We start from the raw sequence: 20,206 nt of genomic DNA on the forward strand, positions 1-20,206 counted from the left end.
GAGGTTGAGCATGACCTTAAGTGTCTTTTGGCCATTTGAACTTCTTCTTTTGAGAATTCTCTGTTCAGTTCAGTGCCCCATTTTTTAATTGGGTTAATTAGCATTTTAAAGTCTAGTTTCTTGAGTTCTCTATATATTTTGGAGATCAGACCTTTGTCTGTTGCGGGGTTGGTGAAGATATTCTCCCAGTCAGTAGGTTGCCTTTTTGTCTTAGTGACAGGTTACTTTGCTTTACAGAAGCTTCTCAGTTTCAGGAGGTCCCATTTATTCAATGTTGCCCTTAGTGTCTGTGCTGCTGGGTGTCATTTTTTTTTTATCTTTTGAGACAGAGTCCCATATAACTCAGGCATAGTTATGCCTTGTATGCATAGTTTGTTTTTATTCAATACTTTTTTACTGAATGGTTTAATCAAAGGATCACTAAAGTATAATTTGCTTTTCATGTTTCCATTTAGTTGCTCTCACTGAGTCTTAAACTACATTATGACTTATTATTTAGGACCGGTGTCCTGCATAGGTCATAAAGAAGTGTTATATTTAGCATTTAACCTCAGACGCAATTGAAAGGTAATGTGAAGCAATAGGAAAGGAAGATCCCCTCAGCTGAATGGGAAGCAAGGGGCAGTCATTATGAACCCATTTACTCTTGCTGAAGAATTATTTCCTCTCCGCTCAGTACCTTTGCTTTTTCTTATGCAGACTCCTCAGACCCCTGCACAATTGAGAGAAAAGCCCGAAGAATTAGTGTGACTTCCAAAGTACAGGCAGATGTCCATGAATCCCAAGCAGCAGCTGCAGATGGTTTGTACCCGTGTCTCTGGAGTATGTTAACCTATAAAAATTATCGTAACTACAACATGCCTTTAGTTTTATCTTCGAAAATTACAGTTCAAATGCATAATATTAAATGTTATAGTAGATCCCTGGTGTTTGCTAACAATGGTTTTAAAAGATACCTTTTATTAATTTATGCATGCTTTATATGTACATCTCAGTTTGTATTGGCCACATTACACATGTTCAGTAGCCACATATGGACACCTTTTTGGACAGGCCAGTTCTCTAGCAATAGTATATAGAAAGCAAGACAAAATCATTTTCAGATGAGTTGCAAGTTCTGGATGTGGTAAGATTCTCACACAAATGTCTAATGCTTCTTCAGCTTCATAAGCTTTCATGCCATTGAAAGCAGGTCTCCAAAAAGAGTAGTATATGCTTGTATTGGAATACTTACATATTCCATAAGATATATGCCAAATCACCTTTAATTTGCAAATGAAAAGGTAACGTCATAAGAAACAAGATGAATGAATGAAAGTACTTGTTGAGTTTTTTCCTTTATCATAAAGATATTTCAGAAAAAGAAGCTTTTTTAATTTATCATTGAAACACTTTCTATTTACTTTTTTTTGGTTTCTTGAAACAGGGTTTTTCAGTGTAACAGCGCTGGCTTTTCTGAGAGCTAGCTCATGTAGACCAGGCTGGCCTCAAACTCACAGAGATCCCCCTGCCTCTGCCTTCCGAGTGCTGGGATTAAAGGTGTGTGCCACCACTGCCTGACTTCTGTGTACTATTTTATTTGCATGCTTTTGAGCAATTTGTCTTCTTATTATAAATACTATACAAGCAATAATAAAATGTTTGTGAGGCCTTTCATTTTTATGAAAATAGACTATTATATAATTCAAAACCTACCTCAGCTCTTTATACAGTTTTTAGTGTATGTTGCACAAAATCCTTTCATTTGTGTCCTTTTATCATGTTACCTGCTGTCCTCTTTAGTTCTCACTTGTGCATAAATTATTTTTTAATAAATATTTTCTACAAGGTAGTCTACAAACTGCTTTTAAATATGCCATAAAGGTGATTGATTGTTCATGTAAATCAAATTGAGCATTCTAGAATACTATTTCTATTTTAAATGAGTTGTATACTTTCTTAGCACTAAAACAAATGTATTGGTCAGTTACCTCATAGTGATTCATGATTTCAGTGAAGTCAGCGTGACTGAACAGGTAAAAGCGACTGACTTTACGAGGTTCAAGGAGGCCTTTTCTTTGCGTACATAGGTTTGAAAGCTGGTTTCAAAAGCTACGTTTAGGAATAGTATAAAAAGAATATAACAACTATGGATTTAAGTTGTTAGCCTTTTTCACTCCATGACACTTGTGGTATTACAGTGTCATTTGTCCTAAGGGTAAAATTGGGAATTTTAGAGCCTGTCTATAAACAACTCTATGGCAGTGACTTATTCATAGCTAAAGGTGGCACTGAAACATCCCCAGAAACTGTTTGTGGTCACAGGAATATGTTGAAGATCCCAGTGAATTTATTCTAACAAAAGATCACTGTTCTGAGAAAAACTTAGAGACTCCTCATAGGACAAAGTTCAGGGTTTAAACCTTTTTATTTGACCTCATGGAGTCACAGAAGATAGGTAATTTGATAAACTGGAAGTTACCTAGTTGGTTTTCAGTCAGAAATAAGCTTAGCCCAAAACAACTGCCAAAGCCTGACCAAGTCTCCATTTCCCGACCTTTCTAAATGGATATTAAGTATTACCACTTAATTAATTAACTAATTAATGGATGTTAAGTATTACCACTTAATTAATAAGTATTGCCACTTAATAGGAATGGTTTCCAGTGTTCTCTGGGTGGGTCTCTGAGCCTCCTTACCTTGCCATCAACTCCTAGGGCTAATCCATCAGCTCTGTGGCTTTCTATCCAGTAACCCTCCTTCTCAATAGGGATTCTTCCAACAAGGCAGAATTGCCAAATGAACTCTAGAAGCACAGATCTTTTGAGTCTAAAGCCGGAGAAATTAAGACTTAAAAAGAATACAAGTTTCAAGTTTTTATGAAATCCTGAAAAGTCAATCTAAAGTTGTTTACATTAGATATTGCCAGGTGTAGATACTTTTCAAAAAAATATATGAGTAACTTTTTGGCAAAGAGGAACAATTCTGAGAACAAAATAATCATGAAGTGGGGTGGTGGTGGCGCACACCTTTAATTCTGGCATTCAGAAGGCAGAGACAGGCTGATCTCTGTGGGTTCCAGGGCAGGTCTCAAAAAATCCAAAAAAAAAAAGGAATCATGTCTATAGAATGAATTTTAGTTTTATAAATCGCTGTTAAGTCTTGTTCTCTTCACTATTCTGGGAACAACTGTGTTAGGAATTTTATTAGCTAGTGATGAAGCATTGGTATAAAACGCATGTACATTCCTGGAACCAAGTGTCTCATGGGATAAAGTATCTATTTTGTCAGCCATTTACTATTCTATGGCAGTACTTGCAGACAGGAAAGTCACAGAGAATACAGAATTTACTGAATATGCTGTCAAATGGTTCTCACGGTTTTTTCCTTCAGTTGGAACACAGCTTAATTAACGGGTAACAAACTAGGAAGGGTGTCTATTCTGGACTTCTCCATATCCTTGTCTTAGATCACAAAAATGAGTGTGTTTAGAACAAAGTGGAACCTGTATCATCCAGCTTCTGTGCAGTTATGGTTTTCCAGTAGTATGGTTACTAATTAGCGTATATACTGGGTAAGGTAGAAAGTTCTTCCCTTTGTTTCTGTGGTAGTTTGTCATTTCAGTTTTGGTCAGTTTGGGTAATGCTTGGATAAACAATTTGATCTAGCTCCATTTCTCTTGAATCCCCTTTCCTCAGAACATATAAGTGGCTGCAAACAGAGTCCTCGGACGCAACCCCGAGATGAGGATTATGAAGGGGCTCCATGGAATTGTGACAGCTGTACCTTTCTCAACCACCCGGCCCTGAATCGCTGTGAGCAGTGTGAGATGCCGCGGTACACTTGAGTTGAGAAGAACTGAAACTTTGAGCACTTCACTGGAAGAGAAGCCTCAGGATGGTGTTCATCTGCCCAGCCTTTTCATTTCTTGGTTGCACAGGGGGAGGAGGAGGAATGACACTGTAGCTACTGGGCTCACAAAAAGGAAAACTGGGGAGGTCTTTCTTTTTTCCTTTCTTAACTCCTTAGAGAGTGAGAGGTAGAAGGAGATACTTGAAACTGGGAAAGAATTCAGTCCTGAAAGAATGTACACAGAGAAATTAAGGGCTTCTGTGGAATTGCAATTGTTAAAGTTACTGCTGAATGGCTCTTTCTTTCTAAAGGTGAACTTTGAATTGTGGTAGGACATGTTACAGTTTATGCAGACAAACTGTGAATTCCAGAGCAGACCTACTTGGTCACAGCTCTCTGGAAACCAAGGCTCCCTGTGCCTCTTCCTGCTGCTTCCTGTGAAGAGATGGACAGGAAAAAGCACCCGGGATATGCTTTATTTTCTTTTTGCAAAATAATGACTTTATTTGTAATTGCTGCTTTTTTCAGGGGTAATTTCAAACACACATTCATACGCAAACAGGATACTCAAAATGTGATTTGTAGTAGTCAGGAATGGGGCATATCGTGCCCTTTGTGAGGACGTACAATCAGAGGTAGTAAAATCTCTTTTGCTTGAACAATGGGTCATCAAGCTGCATCGACACTGGTAACTAAGACATACTTGTGCCACGTGAGTTACTGTATACTTTTCTTAGGTTATTGGTTTTAAAAGTAATGAAGTATGGTTTTAGAAAATGACATTCTCAAAAAACCATGCTTTGCCAGTAGCACGGTGAATGTATGCCAAATGCAAGTCCATTCCAAAACCATTTGGAAATCCTGAGCTCAGCTGTGGTTCCTAAATGCTTGCAGTATATAGGCCCCCCCTTCTAGTTTGTGATGAATACATGATGTTTACAGCGCAAAAATACTTTGTACCTTAGTCTAATTTAGCTGAAAAATCAGTATGAGCTATTTATTTGCACATGTGTTAACCAGCCAGTGAGAGGAAAATTGAAGTTGGACAACATCATAAAAGTTGCATTATTTGTGTCATAAGGGAAGGCTACTCACAAAATATGATTGGGCTGGGGCTGCAGCTAAGTGGATGTGCACTAGCCTAGCAAACACAAGGTGCTCTAGGTTTGAAAAGAAAAAGAAAAGATACTATCAAAGAATGCTGTATACAGGGGGCTTTGGCCATTTTTTTAAAAGCTGAACAGCTAGATCATACTGAATTCTGATAGTTCGTGGAATACTAAAGCACTACTTAGGAGACAGAATGCAGATGTGGATACACTGAAGAAGATAATAAGTAAGGCCACTTGCCGTGATGTATCATGAGAAAATTAATAATATTATATTTAAATAAGTTCTCTGCCTTAAATTTCCTTCTTGGCTCAAAATTGAATTTTAGAATCTCCCCATTTTGGTGAACATAGACAGCAATAAAGTTGGTAGTTCTCCGTCCTGAAGAATTTTACCTGAGGAAACACCAGGTCCGCCACCCCCTCCTGTATACACAGTCACTTTGTACTGTCACTAATTTAGCATTAGTCTCTGGCAGACCTGGAAAAATAAGCTGCACTCAACAGCATAATGAAACCAAAGGCATAACTCATTGTAGTTTTCTATTAGAACCATAATTTTACACACTGCATATAGCCTTTATATGTGGAGAATGCCCTAAAATACATCCATTTGTCTCACAAAGAGCATGATTATATAATTACTAGTAAATATCTCTCATGCAACTGTGGCAAACTGTGAAAATAATAATGGTGGAAAAGCAGACAGGCTCAAAATCATGGACTAGGAAAGGGTGAAAAGGGCTTGTAACATGGATCTCTTGTCAATCCTCAATACCAATCTAGCAGTCCTACTGTTCTTTAAGGTGCCCTTGCCGTTGTATGGTTTCTTGTCTCCCTTAGTGATGGACAACTCCACTTGCTGTTACCACACAAGTTAAGGGGAACATATATACTACTTGGTCTTCTTCCTAAAAGATGTACAAGTATTCATAGTGAGATGCTGAAATACCAACAGTTAGTGTGGCACTTGTTAGTTGAAAATGAAAGTAGCATGTGTGAAAAGTCTGATGCTTTATTAAAACCATGTAGATGATATTTAAATTATTGCATGAAAATACACCAAGGCCATTAAGCTGTTAACATACAGTAGTAGATGCATGGTTTCAGTCCTTTGATGATATATCTAGTCAATCATTTCTTTCACCTGATAGAAAAAATGAGTCAACATTTGATTTGCTTGGTGTAGAAGGTGGGTATGAGACGTCAGAAGGACTTTAAGGAAGTTTTGTACACGTTTTAGTTGTTCGCAAGATTCATATGTCCACATAGACTGCATTCAGTACCTAAAACTGAACAAAATAACGACACTGATTATTTTGAAACATGTATGGACTGCTCCTTACCTATGACCAGATTGATTAAGAATTCATTAAACCTTCCAGGTGCTTTTTTTTCCAGAATGTTCTCCTGGTCCGATTGGTATGCGTAAGTGGGTGGAATATAGTGGTAAGGTAGAACTTGGGGTGGTACCTGGCTGCTGAGTGTCCATGCCCTTTGGATCAGTTGTTGCACTCCTGTTTCTTGTACGAGGCTCGCTTTCGTAAAATACTAGTTTAATGTATCTGGTAACACAACCCTGACTCTGCATTTTAGATTATTTCACCAGTTTTGTAAACTGGGTTTTTAGAAAGCACGTTTGCCATTGTGTTCAAAGAATATTGCCCCCGTAAATTTTGGAGTTCTTCAGGTTTAAAGTGAAAATAGAAGAGCCAGAAACCTCTAAGCATTGTGAAATGTTTTGGATTAATACTGATCTAGTTTGGAAGAAAGCAGAGGCAAGGGATATTAAAGAAACAAAAGAAATGTGTTGTATAAATATGTAGTTTTAGAGCAGATTAATAATGGTGGAGGAAAGTGTTGCTAACTTGTTTATTTCCCAGGAAGAAATGGGAAGTGTGATATGCAGTTTAATTTTTAAGGAGCTGGTCTCAATTTTAGTACTTTCTAATTATAAAAGAAATCAATGTTTCCTTAAATTTTGTCATTGGTTTGTCACACTTATCTAAGGATTTATATCCAACTCTCTGTGACAACTCAATTTTATATAGTCTTTTAAAAAAAGTAATGTTTATGTATTTCTGACAGTATGAAGAGAAAGAATATGAGGCATAGAAGAACTGTCTTTTAGAAATATCAGTGATGTATCCTGAAATGTGAAGATGTCCCTTTAAGATTACAAATTGAATTCTTTTAATATTGTACCATTGTTAGACCTTGAATGAATCCATGTTGCAGTGTGTGTCTGTGTATTTCTAGAGAAAAGGAAGTGACAATTGAAATGTTTCTTTTAAAACTCAGAATTGAGCACTGTCTGTGTTGCACCACTACTGTATCTTTTTTGAAAGAATTAACAGTATTTCCCTCTTGTGAAAGTTAATTCTGAAGATGTTTTACACTCACCAGATTTGTTTCTATATTATTTGCATCCCCAAATATTTAATTCAAGTAGAATTGTGCATGGCTTGAGCATTCAGAGATAACAGAATGAGTCAATTTTAGTTTGTAAAGCCATGAACAGTTGCTTTGAGACTGAATAATAGTTCTGAGTTCTTATGTATAACAACATTCATTGTCCATGTTTCTTTCCCTACTGTAAAAGAATTGATCATTTTCTTCATTAAAGCAGCAAGAAGTTAATTAAATCTTGTACATACCATGTCTCTTAGATTTCTGAGTATGCTGTGAAGGACATTATTTTGAGAAAAAAATTGTACAAAAGGCTATGCATGCATCGTACCTCCAAGCAGTACATCTTCAGAAAGTCAAAGATTCCTGCAAAATAAATTAATAAACTAAAACAAGCTCTACATTCTGCATCTTTTCTGTGAACTAGTTATGATTCTAAACACTCATGTTTCTGCATTGCAGAGGTAATTGGCACATTTCCCATATTTTAGGGCATGTAGTCACATTAGGCTTGCGGTGAGTATCATTAGGAACCCATTAACTCTGACTTGAATGTTTGGTCAAAGCACGGATAAATAGGTTTTATAGAAAGTTTGGGAAATGTTAGAAACTCAAATGCTTCATTCCATTCAACATTATTTACAGAAGAATGAGTAGTTTGCTTTTTTAAAGTATCATTTATAACTAGTTTTTCAAAGGTAAAAGAATCACAAGGCCCTAACACATTTGCCTGAAATCTGAATTTTTCCACCTGCAGAGAAATTGCCACAGCTGGATTATAACCTTTTCTTTATGAATTTCTGCATGCCTGGTATAAGACATGTGTACACATAAACAGTTCTCAGATACCCCACGTGCTCATTGGTCACCTGCCAAAATTATATATAAGCAGTATTCATCTTTGTCATTACTCTTGGATTATTTTGAAAAATTTCAGTATCAGTATTTGTAAATACACTTAAGCACATTGTGCTCGCAACATCTGAAATACTGAATATTCTATGTTGAGTTCCCTTAATAGGCAGCAGACTTAAAAGTAAGCTTTCCTAAATTAAAATATAAACAGAACACTTGAAATACATAGCTCATGTCTTTTTACACACATAAATGAATTTGCATGTTCTTGCTCTCCTGTTGGAAGCCATTTATTAAGAATGTGTTCCTAAGGACACTCCCATTTAGTTAGGCTATACGAAATCCTACAGGTTGTGAATAGAGAGAACATGGTATGCCATCCCTAAAGAGGCTAAGGCAAGAGGATTGTGAGTTCAAGGCAGCTTGGGCTAGAATAGTGAAACGCACCCCCAGGGAAGTGTGTTAATCCTTTCTTCCATCTCAACATTCCAGGCTGTCTTTTAAATGATTTATTCTGAAAGAGTTATTTCAAGGATTTGTTAACTGCACTGATAGTTTTCTGTGGTGCTCATTCATGTTCACATTTGTGAGAAGTGTGTTACCCATATTGTGATTTGTCTTCAACTACTGCCCAGGACCTAGGGATGTAGCTCAATAGTTGAACACACATACCATCATCACCAAAAAGAAAATGAGATTCTTACCAGCTTAATTTCCATACAGAAGGCTATGGAATAGATAGTCGGGGGAGGGGGTGTCAGTTTTTGTGTTGGGGGCTATACAGAGTTTCTTTCCCAACTGCAGTTCTCCTCTACAAAAACTCCACTAGACTCCCCTGTTCATGTGGCATTGTCCAGGTAATGTTTTGCGGTGAATATTTCAAAGGTAGTATATCTAATAAACTGGTTATGGAGAGTCATGCCTCATTTAGGGAGACTGAAGCAGGACGATCACTATGAGTTTAAGACCCCACATCTTGAACATGCTAAAGAGGCATTCCATTGCTGAGCTACACACCCAACCTGTGAATAAAAGTTCTGCATGTTTCAGCGTCTCGGAATCTCACTGTGTCTCTTGTCCTGCCTTCTGAACGTTGCTGGGTAAACTTGGCAAATACGTATCTCAACAGGTGTGATGAAGCCTAATTTGTAGAGCTGACTTGTGACTTGGGAGCAGCGTGCGCTGCTTGCCCCCTTCTGTAAGTTAGTATATTCTTTTAACTTGGTCGTGCATTTCTCTCTGGTTTCTAGGCAGTTTTCAGGTCATGTGATCCCCTTGGCAGGGAGAAAGTGTCTTCTGATTGTGACAGGACTGCCGCACTGAACGCAGCAACTGCTTGCTGCGGCTGCCTGTACAAGATCAGTGCAGTCACCATCCCAGTGCGAGTGGGGAGGGACTCAGAAGCTATCACCTTTAGCTGACCAGTTATTGGGGCTCAATGGTAAGGGGGAGTGAGAGTAAATTTTCTTTTAAGTATATGGTCTCTAAGTTAACCATCCTCCAACCGTGTGTATATGGACCGCATAAATGGGGTGTGTGTGTGTGTGTGTGTGTGTGTGTGTGTGTGTGTGGAGAGAAAGCGTGGCATGAAGCTGGGAAGAGGTGGGAAGATGGATGTGAAAGGACGGGAATACAGGCAACTGTGAAGCGTGTATATGATGACAATACTGAAAAGCAGCTTCGCTATCCTTCCCCCTTCTCAGTACCAACACACATGATGTTGAATACCTGCATAAAATCTAAGAACTACTAATGGAATGTATGCTTTGTTCTTGTTTCCCTCCTGGTTGCTCTTGTGCTCCCTCCTCTCCCTGTCTTCCCATCACCACCTCTCCTCTCTTCCCTCCCATCCCTTTTGTCAATCCGCTCCTCTTCCTCCCCACCCACTACTCAACTACCGGTGAGTCTGGAGCCAACACAGATGGCGAGACTGTCATTTAATAAAAAAGAGTATGACATTTAAAAATTAAGTTTCAAGTACAGGGATTTGAAAGACATTGGGTAGGTGAAGAACCTGAGCTTAGGCTTCCTAAGCTTCCTGACAAACCTGTCTTTTACACTGGATATGGTTCAGAACCACCTGGATAAATTTCCTTTCTAAAAACTATATAGAATTAATACATGATAATTGTGTAGTTTTCTCTATTTTAACATGTGAATGATATTCTTCATGATGTTTATGCAACTCATTTTTCCCATCAACATTTTAATCAGGAAGTTTATACATACAGATATACTTAGATACTCTAGTTTTTCAAATTGCCATATAGGATTCAATTATGTGACTATCAGAAACTTTCCATTCCCTTCTCTCAGTTTTCTAATAAAGAAAAACAGTAGTGTGTGAAAGAAAACAAAAAAAACCTAAAATATATTTATGAAATTCTCAAAAAATTTAATGAAAATATTTTAAGAGCTGATGGCTGGCCATGGTATCTCAACTTGTTATCTCAGCACTCAGGAAAGGATCTTAAGTTTGTAACCAGGCTTGTCTACAGACCAAGAAACCTTGCCTCAAAGAAAGCACAACTCATATGGCTGTCCTTATTGGTATGCAGGCATGGTGTGGTTAATACACGTCTCTATCATATTAATAGTATATAATAAGCTGGGCATGGAAGATCAGGCTTATAATGCCATCACTCAGGAGGCTGAGGCAGAACCAAGATTTCAAGGTCAGCCTATGCATACCAAGAACCTGTCTCTGAAAAAAAAAAAAAAAGCCTGCCTAACATCCTAACATTTATAGCCATTTCTAAGTGCCGTTCCTCAGTTTGTTTTTTTAAAAATCAGTAGTAGTAGCATAGTAGTCATATAGTAGTCTGATGGGATTGTGGATGATTCAGGAAATAAATACTTCAAGATATTGGGGAAGAGGAGCAAACAGCACACTGCTTTATACTCTATCTGACAGCAAATCAAAGGAGCATCCACGGCAAAAAAAAAAAAAAAAAAAAAGATGGATTTCAAGATCATGACTTCGCTTTTTCTCCCCAAACTCCCTATTATAATAAAAACATTTTTTTATGGTTGGAAATAGGGAAGAGTACCTTCAGGGGATGAGAAATGGCAGGAGGCAGATAGGGCTATATTGAGGACGTTAGCTGCCTGTGTCAGATAGGGCTCATGAACAAGCCAACGCTGAGCAGCGAGCCAATGAAATGACCTGAGAATTGGACAAGAAGTAGATTGCAGCGTTTGTTTTCTGGCTCATCTGGCACCAGCGCTCACAAAAGAGGGTGGGGGGGGGGGGGGGGGGGGACTTGGTTCTCAACTCGCTGAGGGCCCTAAGGCACCAGGTAATTGTAAACTGCCACCATGAACATCGAAAACCCGCGTGGCTGGCTGAGTATTCCAGGGAGGGTTGTTTTAACTAATAGATTGTGAAAACGCTTCCTATCTTTGTGGCTTATTGAGAGAAGAAGAAAAAAAAAAAAAAAAAGAACCACTTGGTGCTTAGCAAAACAGTGAATTTCCCAAGCTTTCTAATATTTGATACCAAGTAATTTGCAACCAAAAAACAGAACTATCGAAAAAGGGTAACACTTTATATTTATGGTTGTGAGCCTAGCCTTTAACGGCTGAGCCATCTCTCCAGTCTCGAAAAACCAAAAAAAGAAAAAGAAAAAGGGTAACACTATTTTCAGTTTTGTTAGAATGTAAAGGTTCCAACCACTGTGAGCCACGTGGCATTTGTAATATTCTTTTCTTCGATGAGACCGTCTCATGCAGACCACACTGTCCTCAAACTTACTATGGAGCCGAAGATGGCCTTGAACACTTGGGCCTCTTCCTTTAGGCTCCCCGATGCGGACACCACAGCTGCTCACCTCACTCCACTTGTGCAGTCCCGGGTGTGGACCCCAGCTCTTCTGTCTGCTAGGCAAGCGCCGAACTGCACTCTTAGCATTTGGAGAGACTGGTGAAGTTAGCAAATGGGGGTGGGGCGGGGGGAAACAGGGAGTTTATCGAACAAAACTTTCTATAAAGATCATAATTCCAAACAACTTGAATCAATATTGTATTTCTCAAAAAAGGAAAAGCCAGATCAGGAAAGGCTACATTCAAATCAAAATAAAAGTGATTTTTTTTCTAACTTGTACAATGCAAGTACAAAAGAAGCGAACCAATAAAGAAACCAGAGAAAATGGATAAAGAGATGAAGAGCCGACATATAAGAAACAAAATTGTAGGATGGGGGAGATTGCTCAGTGGGTAAAGGGGGGCCATAGTTTGGATGCCCAGCTACTATGTAAGAAGCCTTGTATGGCAGTACGCAACTGTAACCCCATCTCTAGTGGACAGAAACGGGCAAATACCAGGAGACTTACTAGCCAAACAGACTAACTGAAATGGTTACCAGGCACTATGAGAGACACTGCCTCAAAAACTAAGCTGGAGAGCAATTAGGAAGGTATCCTGACTTCAACCTCTGTCCTCCATGGGTATCCATGTGCAACATAAACACACACACACACACACACACACACACACAAACACACACACAGAAGTATAGGCCTATACACATGACAGGTAGGCAATTCTATTACAGGAAATTAATAAGGAGTACCAGAGGCAACAAAGCACCATACAATAGAGAAACTCAAATATACACCCATCCTCAAATAATGACCCAGTCAATGAAAGAATGCATATATGACAGACAGTGGTCTAATAAAATAATGGAATAGCTGAAAAATGCTATTGTTTTATGATGTGATAGGCATTATCATAGCACAATACATTTTTCACATGTTTGTGGTGACAGTAAATGTAAAAAAAATCTGTGGGACTGCTCCTATAAAATGTATAATGCATGCAGTTACTTACAGGTCACTCTTAATAAAGCCCTGTGTTACTGATCCACTATTTACTAAGCTATATTTTGAATCATTATTTTTGCAAGTTCTCCAACTTAAAAAGATGTGTTTAAAGTGGCATTCTGTATTACTCCCTCTGTGTCTTCATTCATAATATTTAATGCACTTCTTGATTGCCTCAGACTTTGGGCTTGTATTCTCTATCCCACTTACAATAATGAAATTTTTGAAACATTTCTTAGACTATATCCTATTCTATAAGAGATGCATGACTAAGAAAACTGGGAGCATGAAGGCTGAATAAACATTTTCCACAAACCTAGGTAACAAAAGTGACACGAGAACTCTTCCTAACTTGTAAAATACTCAAACCCACTCCTCAGATTTTGACATTAAAAATAGGCTAAATTGTGAATATCACGAACATTTTTGGTTAATCATCATGCTTTGTATTTCATAACTATTTTAAGTTTTTCTTCTGATTATAATTTCATCATTTCCCGCTTCTATTTCCTGTATTGAAATTCTCCTGTATTACCCTCCTTGTTCTCTCAAACTCATGGCCTTTTTCTCATTGCTTCTTGTTACATACATATGTCTGTTTGTGTGTGTACATGTGTATATACATACTCAGTCTGTATAATGTTGCTTGTATGTATGCTTTCAGGGAGCAATTATTTTTAAAATTTCCATTGATTACCCAAAGCAATAAAAAACAACTCAGTTTCTGAAACAGAATTATATAAGCCCCACTTTTTTATTGTAAGGCATCAAATTTAAAAGCTACTAAATAAAACTACCCCCCCAACCTACAGAGCTCTTAAGAATGCTTGATTCAAACACAGAGTAAAAGAAAAAAAAATTATTTCATTCAGGCAACTCTACAAAGAAGATTTTATAACAAAGACATCATTGCAAACAACAAAGTGAATTTTCTACTGTCAGAAAATGGCGTAACAAGAGCACCATGTCACAGAGTTAGCTCAGAGAGTTCAACTGCATTATTTCTATATAGAAAAGAAACTCTCCGCATGTGGCACAAATAACTAATTCAGAACTCTAGGTGGCGTCTCTTCTGAGAGACACATGCCCAACAGAAGATATCACTGCAAATTATGAGATAGTAATACAGCTCTACTGTATGGTGAGCAAACACTGTATAATGTGTCCAGAGTCAAGAATCTTCACAGGCTGGGGAGTGCCACATGAGTAAAACAAGTGTCTGGGCTGGCTTGGGGCTTACTAGGTAGCCACACTGGTTTCAGACTCACAATCCTCCTGCCTCACTCTCCCAACTATTTTCTTTGGATATATACCTAGTAGTGAGATGGCAGGATGATATGGTAGTTATATTTTTAATCTGCCATGACTCTACTTACATTCCTACCAACAATGTGCAGGGCTTTCCTTTTGTCCGTACTCCGTAACTAAAACAAGATGGTTGCCTTCACCACTGCCATTCGACATGGCACCGGAAGTGCCAGCTAAAACAGTTGTGAAATAAAATGTGCCTATATTGGAAAAGGAGTAAAACTAACTTGGAGCAGGTGCCAGAGGACAGAGTAAGCTGCTCCACCAACTGGTTTCCCACACAAAAACCCATGTCCACAGCTGAAAGTACCAAGCTATCATCCCCAGAGCTAAGAAAATGTGTAGTACCCACTCTCTTATATTATAATAAGAAAAGCCTAGTGAAGCCCGGCGGTGGTGGCGCACGCCTTTAATCCCAGCACTCAGGAGGCAGAGGCAGGTGGATCTCTGTGAGTTCGAGGCCAGCCTGGACTACAAGAGCTAGTTCCAGGACAGGAACCAAAAAGCTACGGAGAAACCCTGTCTCGAAAATCCAATAATAATAATAATAATAATAATAATAATAATAATAATAATAATGAAAAGAAAAAGAAAAGCCTAGTGAAGGAGACAGAAAGCGAAGACATCCCCGGTACCCTTTGCCCAACTCCAAACTGTATCATATACTGAGAGATGTCTCCTGTTTGGAGGAGGAGCACGGATTAAGTCCATCCCTCAGGCAGGAAAACCATTACCAGACCTTCTGTGTGAAACTGCATCCAAAACCATTCACTGGGTTCTGGGATCCTCTGGATTGTCCTTACATAGTCAAGGGCCTTTTACCATCCACCCTCTCCTCAAGATCAGGCAGTAGAACAGGGAATAAGAATCTTCTACCAAATAAGGCAGAACAGTGACCTCAGGAATTTGCCTTAGAGTCGAGAGACAGGTCTTCTGCAGTGAGTCCCAGCAACAGGCTAAGCCCAAACATAGGTTCATGTGACCTGTATGTGGACCAGGCAGAAATATGTAATTGTAGCAGAATGGTCTCTTGTTTTAGCAGGCATCACTGCCAGAGCCGTTACTTGGGCAATCATTTGGAGTGCCACAAATGACGAGGGTGGCAACAATGCACTATGTAGAAGCCTGGGATTGTTACCAGCAAGATGAGGCCTGAGCATAGGCCAAGAGCTACAGATCTGGACCTGTCCTGGACTGAGGTGTAGGCCGACAGAGACGGACTAGCCACGTTAGGTACTCCTTCTAGCCCTTCTGACTGCAGATTTGGAATTAATCCTCGACTTGCTGCTTCCTCTAGTGCTGCAACAGTAACACAAAGACAGCTGATAGGAGGGGAACTTGGTCGTAGGGCGCCATCTAGTGCTAAAAAGGAAATGTCCATCTACTCAGAAAATGAGCTGAAGGCTTAGATTTTCTAGGACAGAAAAAAAAGCCTTGTTACAAACACTAGAATAAATAATGATTTGTTCTTTGTGCAGATGATAGTGCATGTCAATAATCAGTAAGCGTTCAGAAACTCAGTGTCAATTACGTACAAAATAAGGCACCAGAAGCTGATCATATAATGACCAATATCTGCAAAATCAAAATAGCTCTTTAAGGAACCTCAATGGAAGGGGGAGGGAGGGAATTTGCCATGGTGGTCCAGTTTTTTATTAAAATATAATTACATCATTTTCTTTCCAATCTCAAACCCTCCCATATCCCTTCCCTCCAACTCTTTCTACACACCCCTTACTCCTTCTGGTCTCTCCTTTATTAGTAGTACAGACACACACACACATACACACACAAACACACCCACGCATACACACACAAAAACACACAAACATGCTTATGTAGAAATACTAGTGTGATAAATGAGCATAGTATTGAACTGACATATAACGACTACTAGCTAAACCATTGGGTCTAACACATTTCTTAACCCTCATCAGAGAAGCTTCTATTTGCAGAGGGTGGGGACTAACACCAGATTAACCAGAGATTCACAACTGGCCAAGGTACATAGAATAAGAGTACAGAACGTGCAGCCTGAAATGCAAGGTCTGTTTTGCATACTTTCCTTTAAAAGCCTCAGGGATCATTGTGGAAGGGGGTTTGCAGAGAAACTGTAAGTGGTGAATGACTACAAGAGGCAGTGTTAGAACTCACAGTGACAGCATACACAACATTCCAGCACGGAGAGGGGAGGTAAGCATGAAGTTCCACCCCTAGCTGAGGAAGTATTGTCAATTTATAGATGCGGAGAGAGGGAGAGTCTGTCTTCTCTGAGAAAATACCCCCTTGGTTGAACAACCACTCTCCAGTTGAAGGTCACTCAACTGAGAATATGATTGGTACAATTTGGACTTGGTGGATTTAACGAACAAAAATAGGACACAAAGTTAGGGTGGGTAAGGAAGGGGGTGGATCTGGTAGGAGCTGAGGGAGGGGAGGAATCCGATCAAAACACATCATATGACATTCTCAAAGAACTAAATTTTTAATGACAATATTGAAGATGAATCTTTAATTTTATAGTAAACAATTCTAAGTATCTATAATTGTATGTTAACTACATCCTTGTTGTCAGTAGCAAAGATTTTTGATGAACTCTCCAATAATGGACAAATATAGAGATATTATGATACAGATACATACACAGTGGAATATTACTCAGCTGTGATAAGAAGGAAATCCTACTTTGTATGACATATAGTACATGCTATCTCGTATATAGTGAATCTTAAAGAGTTTAGACATGAGGTGCTTACATATTATGCACAAGATCCTGGGTTGGATTTACAGTTCCGAAAGGAAAAAGTGTCAAATGCTAACACTAGTAGACAGGAGTGTGGTCATTGTCAGTGCGCAGAGAATGAGGAAACAGAACTGATGGTTCATAGGTGCAAAGCATCAAGATATGTGCTACAGAGTTTAGTATTCAGCATGGACTTTATAGGTCACAATTCTCTGAGAAACATAAAATTTAAGAGATGGGAAGGACAAGATGAATATATGGATGACCTTGATGCTAATGATGTTTTTACAAGTGCATATTCTCTCCCAAACTCTCATCAAGATTAAATATGTGGAGCTTTTTATGTAGCAATCACTTGTCACTAAAGTGGCTTACAAAGTAACACACCAGAAAACTAAGGTCTGGAGGCCACTGTAACCAGGAAAACAGGTAAGCTGCCTGCATATGTTCATGTATCCCTCAACATCTTCAAATACAACCTCCTCTCTGTCTCATTTGAAGCTCTGTAGCAGATCTTTGACTGTGATCTCTTCTCATTCCCTGTCCCATTACTAGGTGCTAAGCAGATCCTGATAGAACACTCTCATGGGACCCCCTCAGCTCCCTAAGCCAATCCCCATTGCTATACCCAGAAATGCATTTTACCTGGAACACCCAGTGACCACAGCTATCAGGACAGCAGAAAAATTCCCTACCAGGTAACACACAGCCACCACACTGCTGTGGGAGCACATTGTGCTCCTTCGGCCAATAGCATTTAAGATACCAGCCTACTTGGGTGTGGTCTCTTATACTGTAAATGCAGCTGTAAAGCACGCGCTCACTCTCTTGCTTCCGGCTCTTGTTTCCAGCTGCTAGGCTGCTAGACTCTGTTCCTGTTCATGCAGAGGGCTGTTGTCTAGGACAGTGATCTGTAAATTTTCCTTAAATAAATAACCCTTTATTATTCATAATTCTGAACTGGTGTGGCATATTTTGTGACTTCTGCCTTCATCTGGCACCCAACCGTTTGGTTTTAGAACCCTTGACTCTGACTGCACACCGCCGGGCTCAGAGCGTGCCTGGCTTGGTGCGAGTCCTCCCTTAGCCCGCTTCAGCTGCAGCCTGTGTGCAGAGTCAGCAGTTCATTTGGATATAGAATTCTCGCACAATGGCCTTTCCTGCTACAGACTGGCCACCATTCTTTCTATTTTCTCATTACACACCTCTGAGCAGCTTCAAGTCCGTGTGCGTCCTCCCTGGTGCCTGTGCCCCACTACAGCGCTTCACGGAAACTCAGACAGGACACAGGCTTTCCCAGGTGCCTCTGTTATATTGTTATTCCTGTGCTTGTGCGGCTGCTGACCAATCAGGGCCCACCATGGAGTACACAGTCTGTGATTTCTATAATATAACTATTTTTAATCTGAGCATATCTTTCAGAATTTCACTCCAAAATCAGATCCAGACCAGTCACAGGACTCTAAGTGAGCCATTAATCTAGCTGGGTTTGTTTTGTAGGTGGCCCATGACACCTACTGGCAGATAGTGGTTATTGCACCTACTCCAGCACAAACTCAACCATACTTAAGATCCATAATTTGAATATAAATTATAAGTTTATAATTTAAAAGGGCAATATGTCAGACAACCTAACCATCCAAGGTCTCAGTAATCTCTTTACTTAAACCATGTAGAGGGTTTTACAAGACTTATATGATTTCTCTCCTACATCACTATTTTTGATTCTGGGGATTAGTCTTGTCTTCAATATTTTTTTCTTAAAATTATGGTTTGATAATAGGGCTAAGAATTACGCACTTTTAGAAATGGTACAGTCTTTACAGACTGATACCAGGATTCTCAAAAAAGAGGTCAGAACTCTGAAAAAGGATATGAACAATTTAACTAACAAAACTCAGTCAATGGAGGTACTTTCAGAAGTGGTACAGACTGATAGTGATTTATTAAAAGGAAAATTCAGTTCTCTGGAGGATACAGTGGGTGCTGAAACATTATTTGAGAGGATTCGTACTGTTGAATTTATTAATCAGACTGTCGAAGGGATATAACAAATTGACTGAGTGTCTCTCCAGGAAGTTAATATGCATGGTATGAATATTACGTCTAAGGATGAGACATTATCTCTACTGGATGGACTTCATACCTTGGAATCCTCAATGAGGGCATTAGAACAGAACACTGGGCAGGAGATTAAGACTTTACAAAAGGCAGTGGTAAATAGATTTGAATTTGATGACCAGGGACAAAAAATACAAAGCCAAAATTTAGCCTCATCAGTACGTAAAAACCTCTGGGATAGCTTCCCCAGAGTTTTGCCTGCCTTTCCGGTAATAACATCAGAAAGAGTATCTGACCCCAAGTACTCAGAGATTAACAAAGAATATTCATGGGAACCCATACATATGACTGATCTAAAGGAAATTAAACAATAAATTGTAGCTTTGTAAGGAAATTGGTCAAAACATGGGTTTCCAGTAACAAAGCAACGCCACATGACTAGCCTCAGTTAAGGAGGGCTAGAGCCAGCTGTCAAAGCCACAGCTTTAATCCTAACCATATCGCTTAGAAAAGAAAAACAGAGTAATGTCAAATAAACAAGCTAACAGTGTTTCTTAGGGTTTTGGAAAAGTGAGAAAAAGGATGCACCCCAAATCAACTAAGTAGATGGAAAAAGTTAATTAAGATAAGCAGAGAAATTAATGGAATCAGACAACAATGACAACAACAAAACAAACCAACCAACAAATAAACAAATGTAAGGAATCAATAAAAATAAAAGTTGATTCTCTGAAAAGAGGAACAAGACAAGGTTGATAAACTCTTAGTCAAACTAAGCAAATACATAGAGAGAAGATCTGAATTAACAAAATTAAAGATAAAAGGGAAGTTATCAATAAAATTTAAAAAAATCATTAAGATAAACTTTATAAGTTTATATTCCAGGCTTAAATGGAATAAACTTTCACAAGTTGTCTCTGATCTCCGTGTCTGTGTCATGGTACTTGCACACTTATCTGTGTTTTTCTGTACTGACTATCTATCTATCTATCTATCTATCTATTTATCTATCTCAATAAATGTAAGAATTTCAAAATTAATACTCTGCTAAATTTTAAACCAAGTAC

General features: G+C 38.8%; 1 protein-coding gene across 7 annotated transcripts in view; it reads left to right on the forward strand.

Annotated features, from left to right (window-relative positions):
- Tab3 (TGF-beta activated kinase 1 (MAP3K7) binding protein 3) overlaps nt 1-7,750 on the forward strand; it is a 65,611-nt gene extending 57,861 nt beyond the window's left edge. For 6 of the 7 annotated variants that reach the window (XM_050128238.1, XM_050128239.1, XM_050128234.1 and 3 more), the window contains 2 exons: nt 700-822; nt 3,678-7,750. In XM_050128238.1, coding sequence (XP_049984195.1) covers nt 700-822; nt 3,678-3,826 — 272 coding nt within the window. In that variant the 3' untranslated portion in view covers nt 3,827-7,750. The remainder of the gene's footprint in view (nt 1-699; nt 823-3,677) is intronic. The other variant, XM_050128240.1, reaches the window with a different exon arrangement.
- Nucleotides 7,751-20,206: the final 12,456 nt, after the last annotated feature.

Source organism: Alexandromys fortis, unplaced genomic scaffold (assembly GCF_014885135.2).
Source record: "Alexandromys fortis isolate MF-2015 unplaced genomic scaffold, M_Fortis_MF-2015_v1.1 scaffold_265, whole genome shotgun sequence".
Classification (NCBI taxonomy): Eukaryota; Metazoa; Chordata; class Mammalia; order Rodentia; family Cricetidae; genus Alexandromys; species Alexandromys fortis.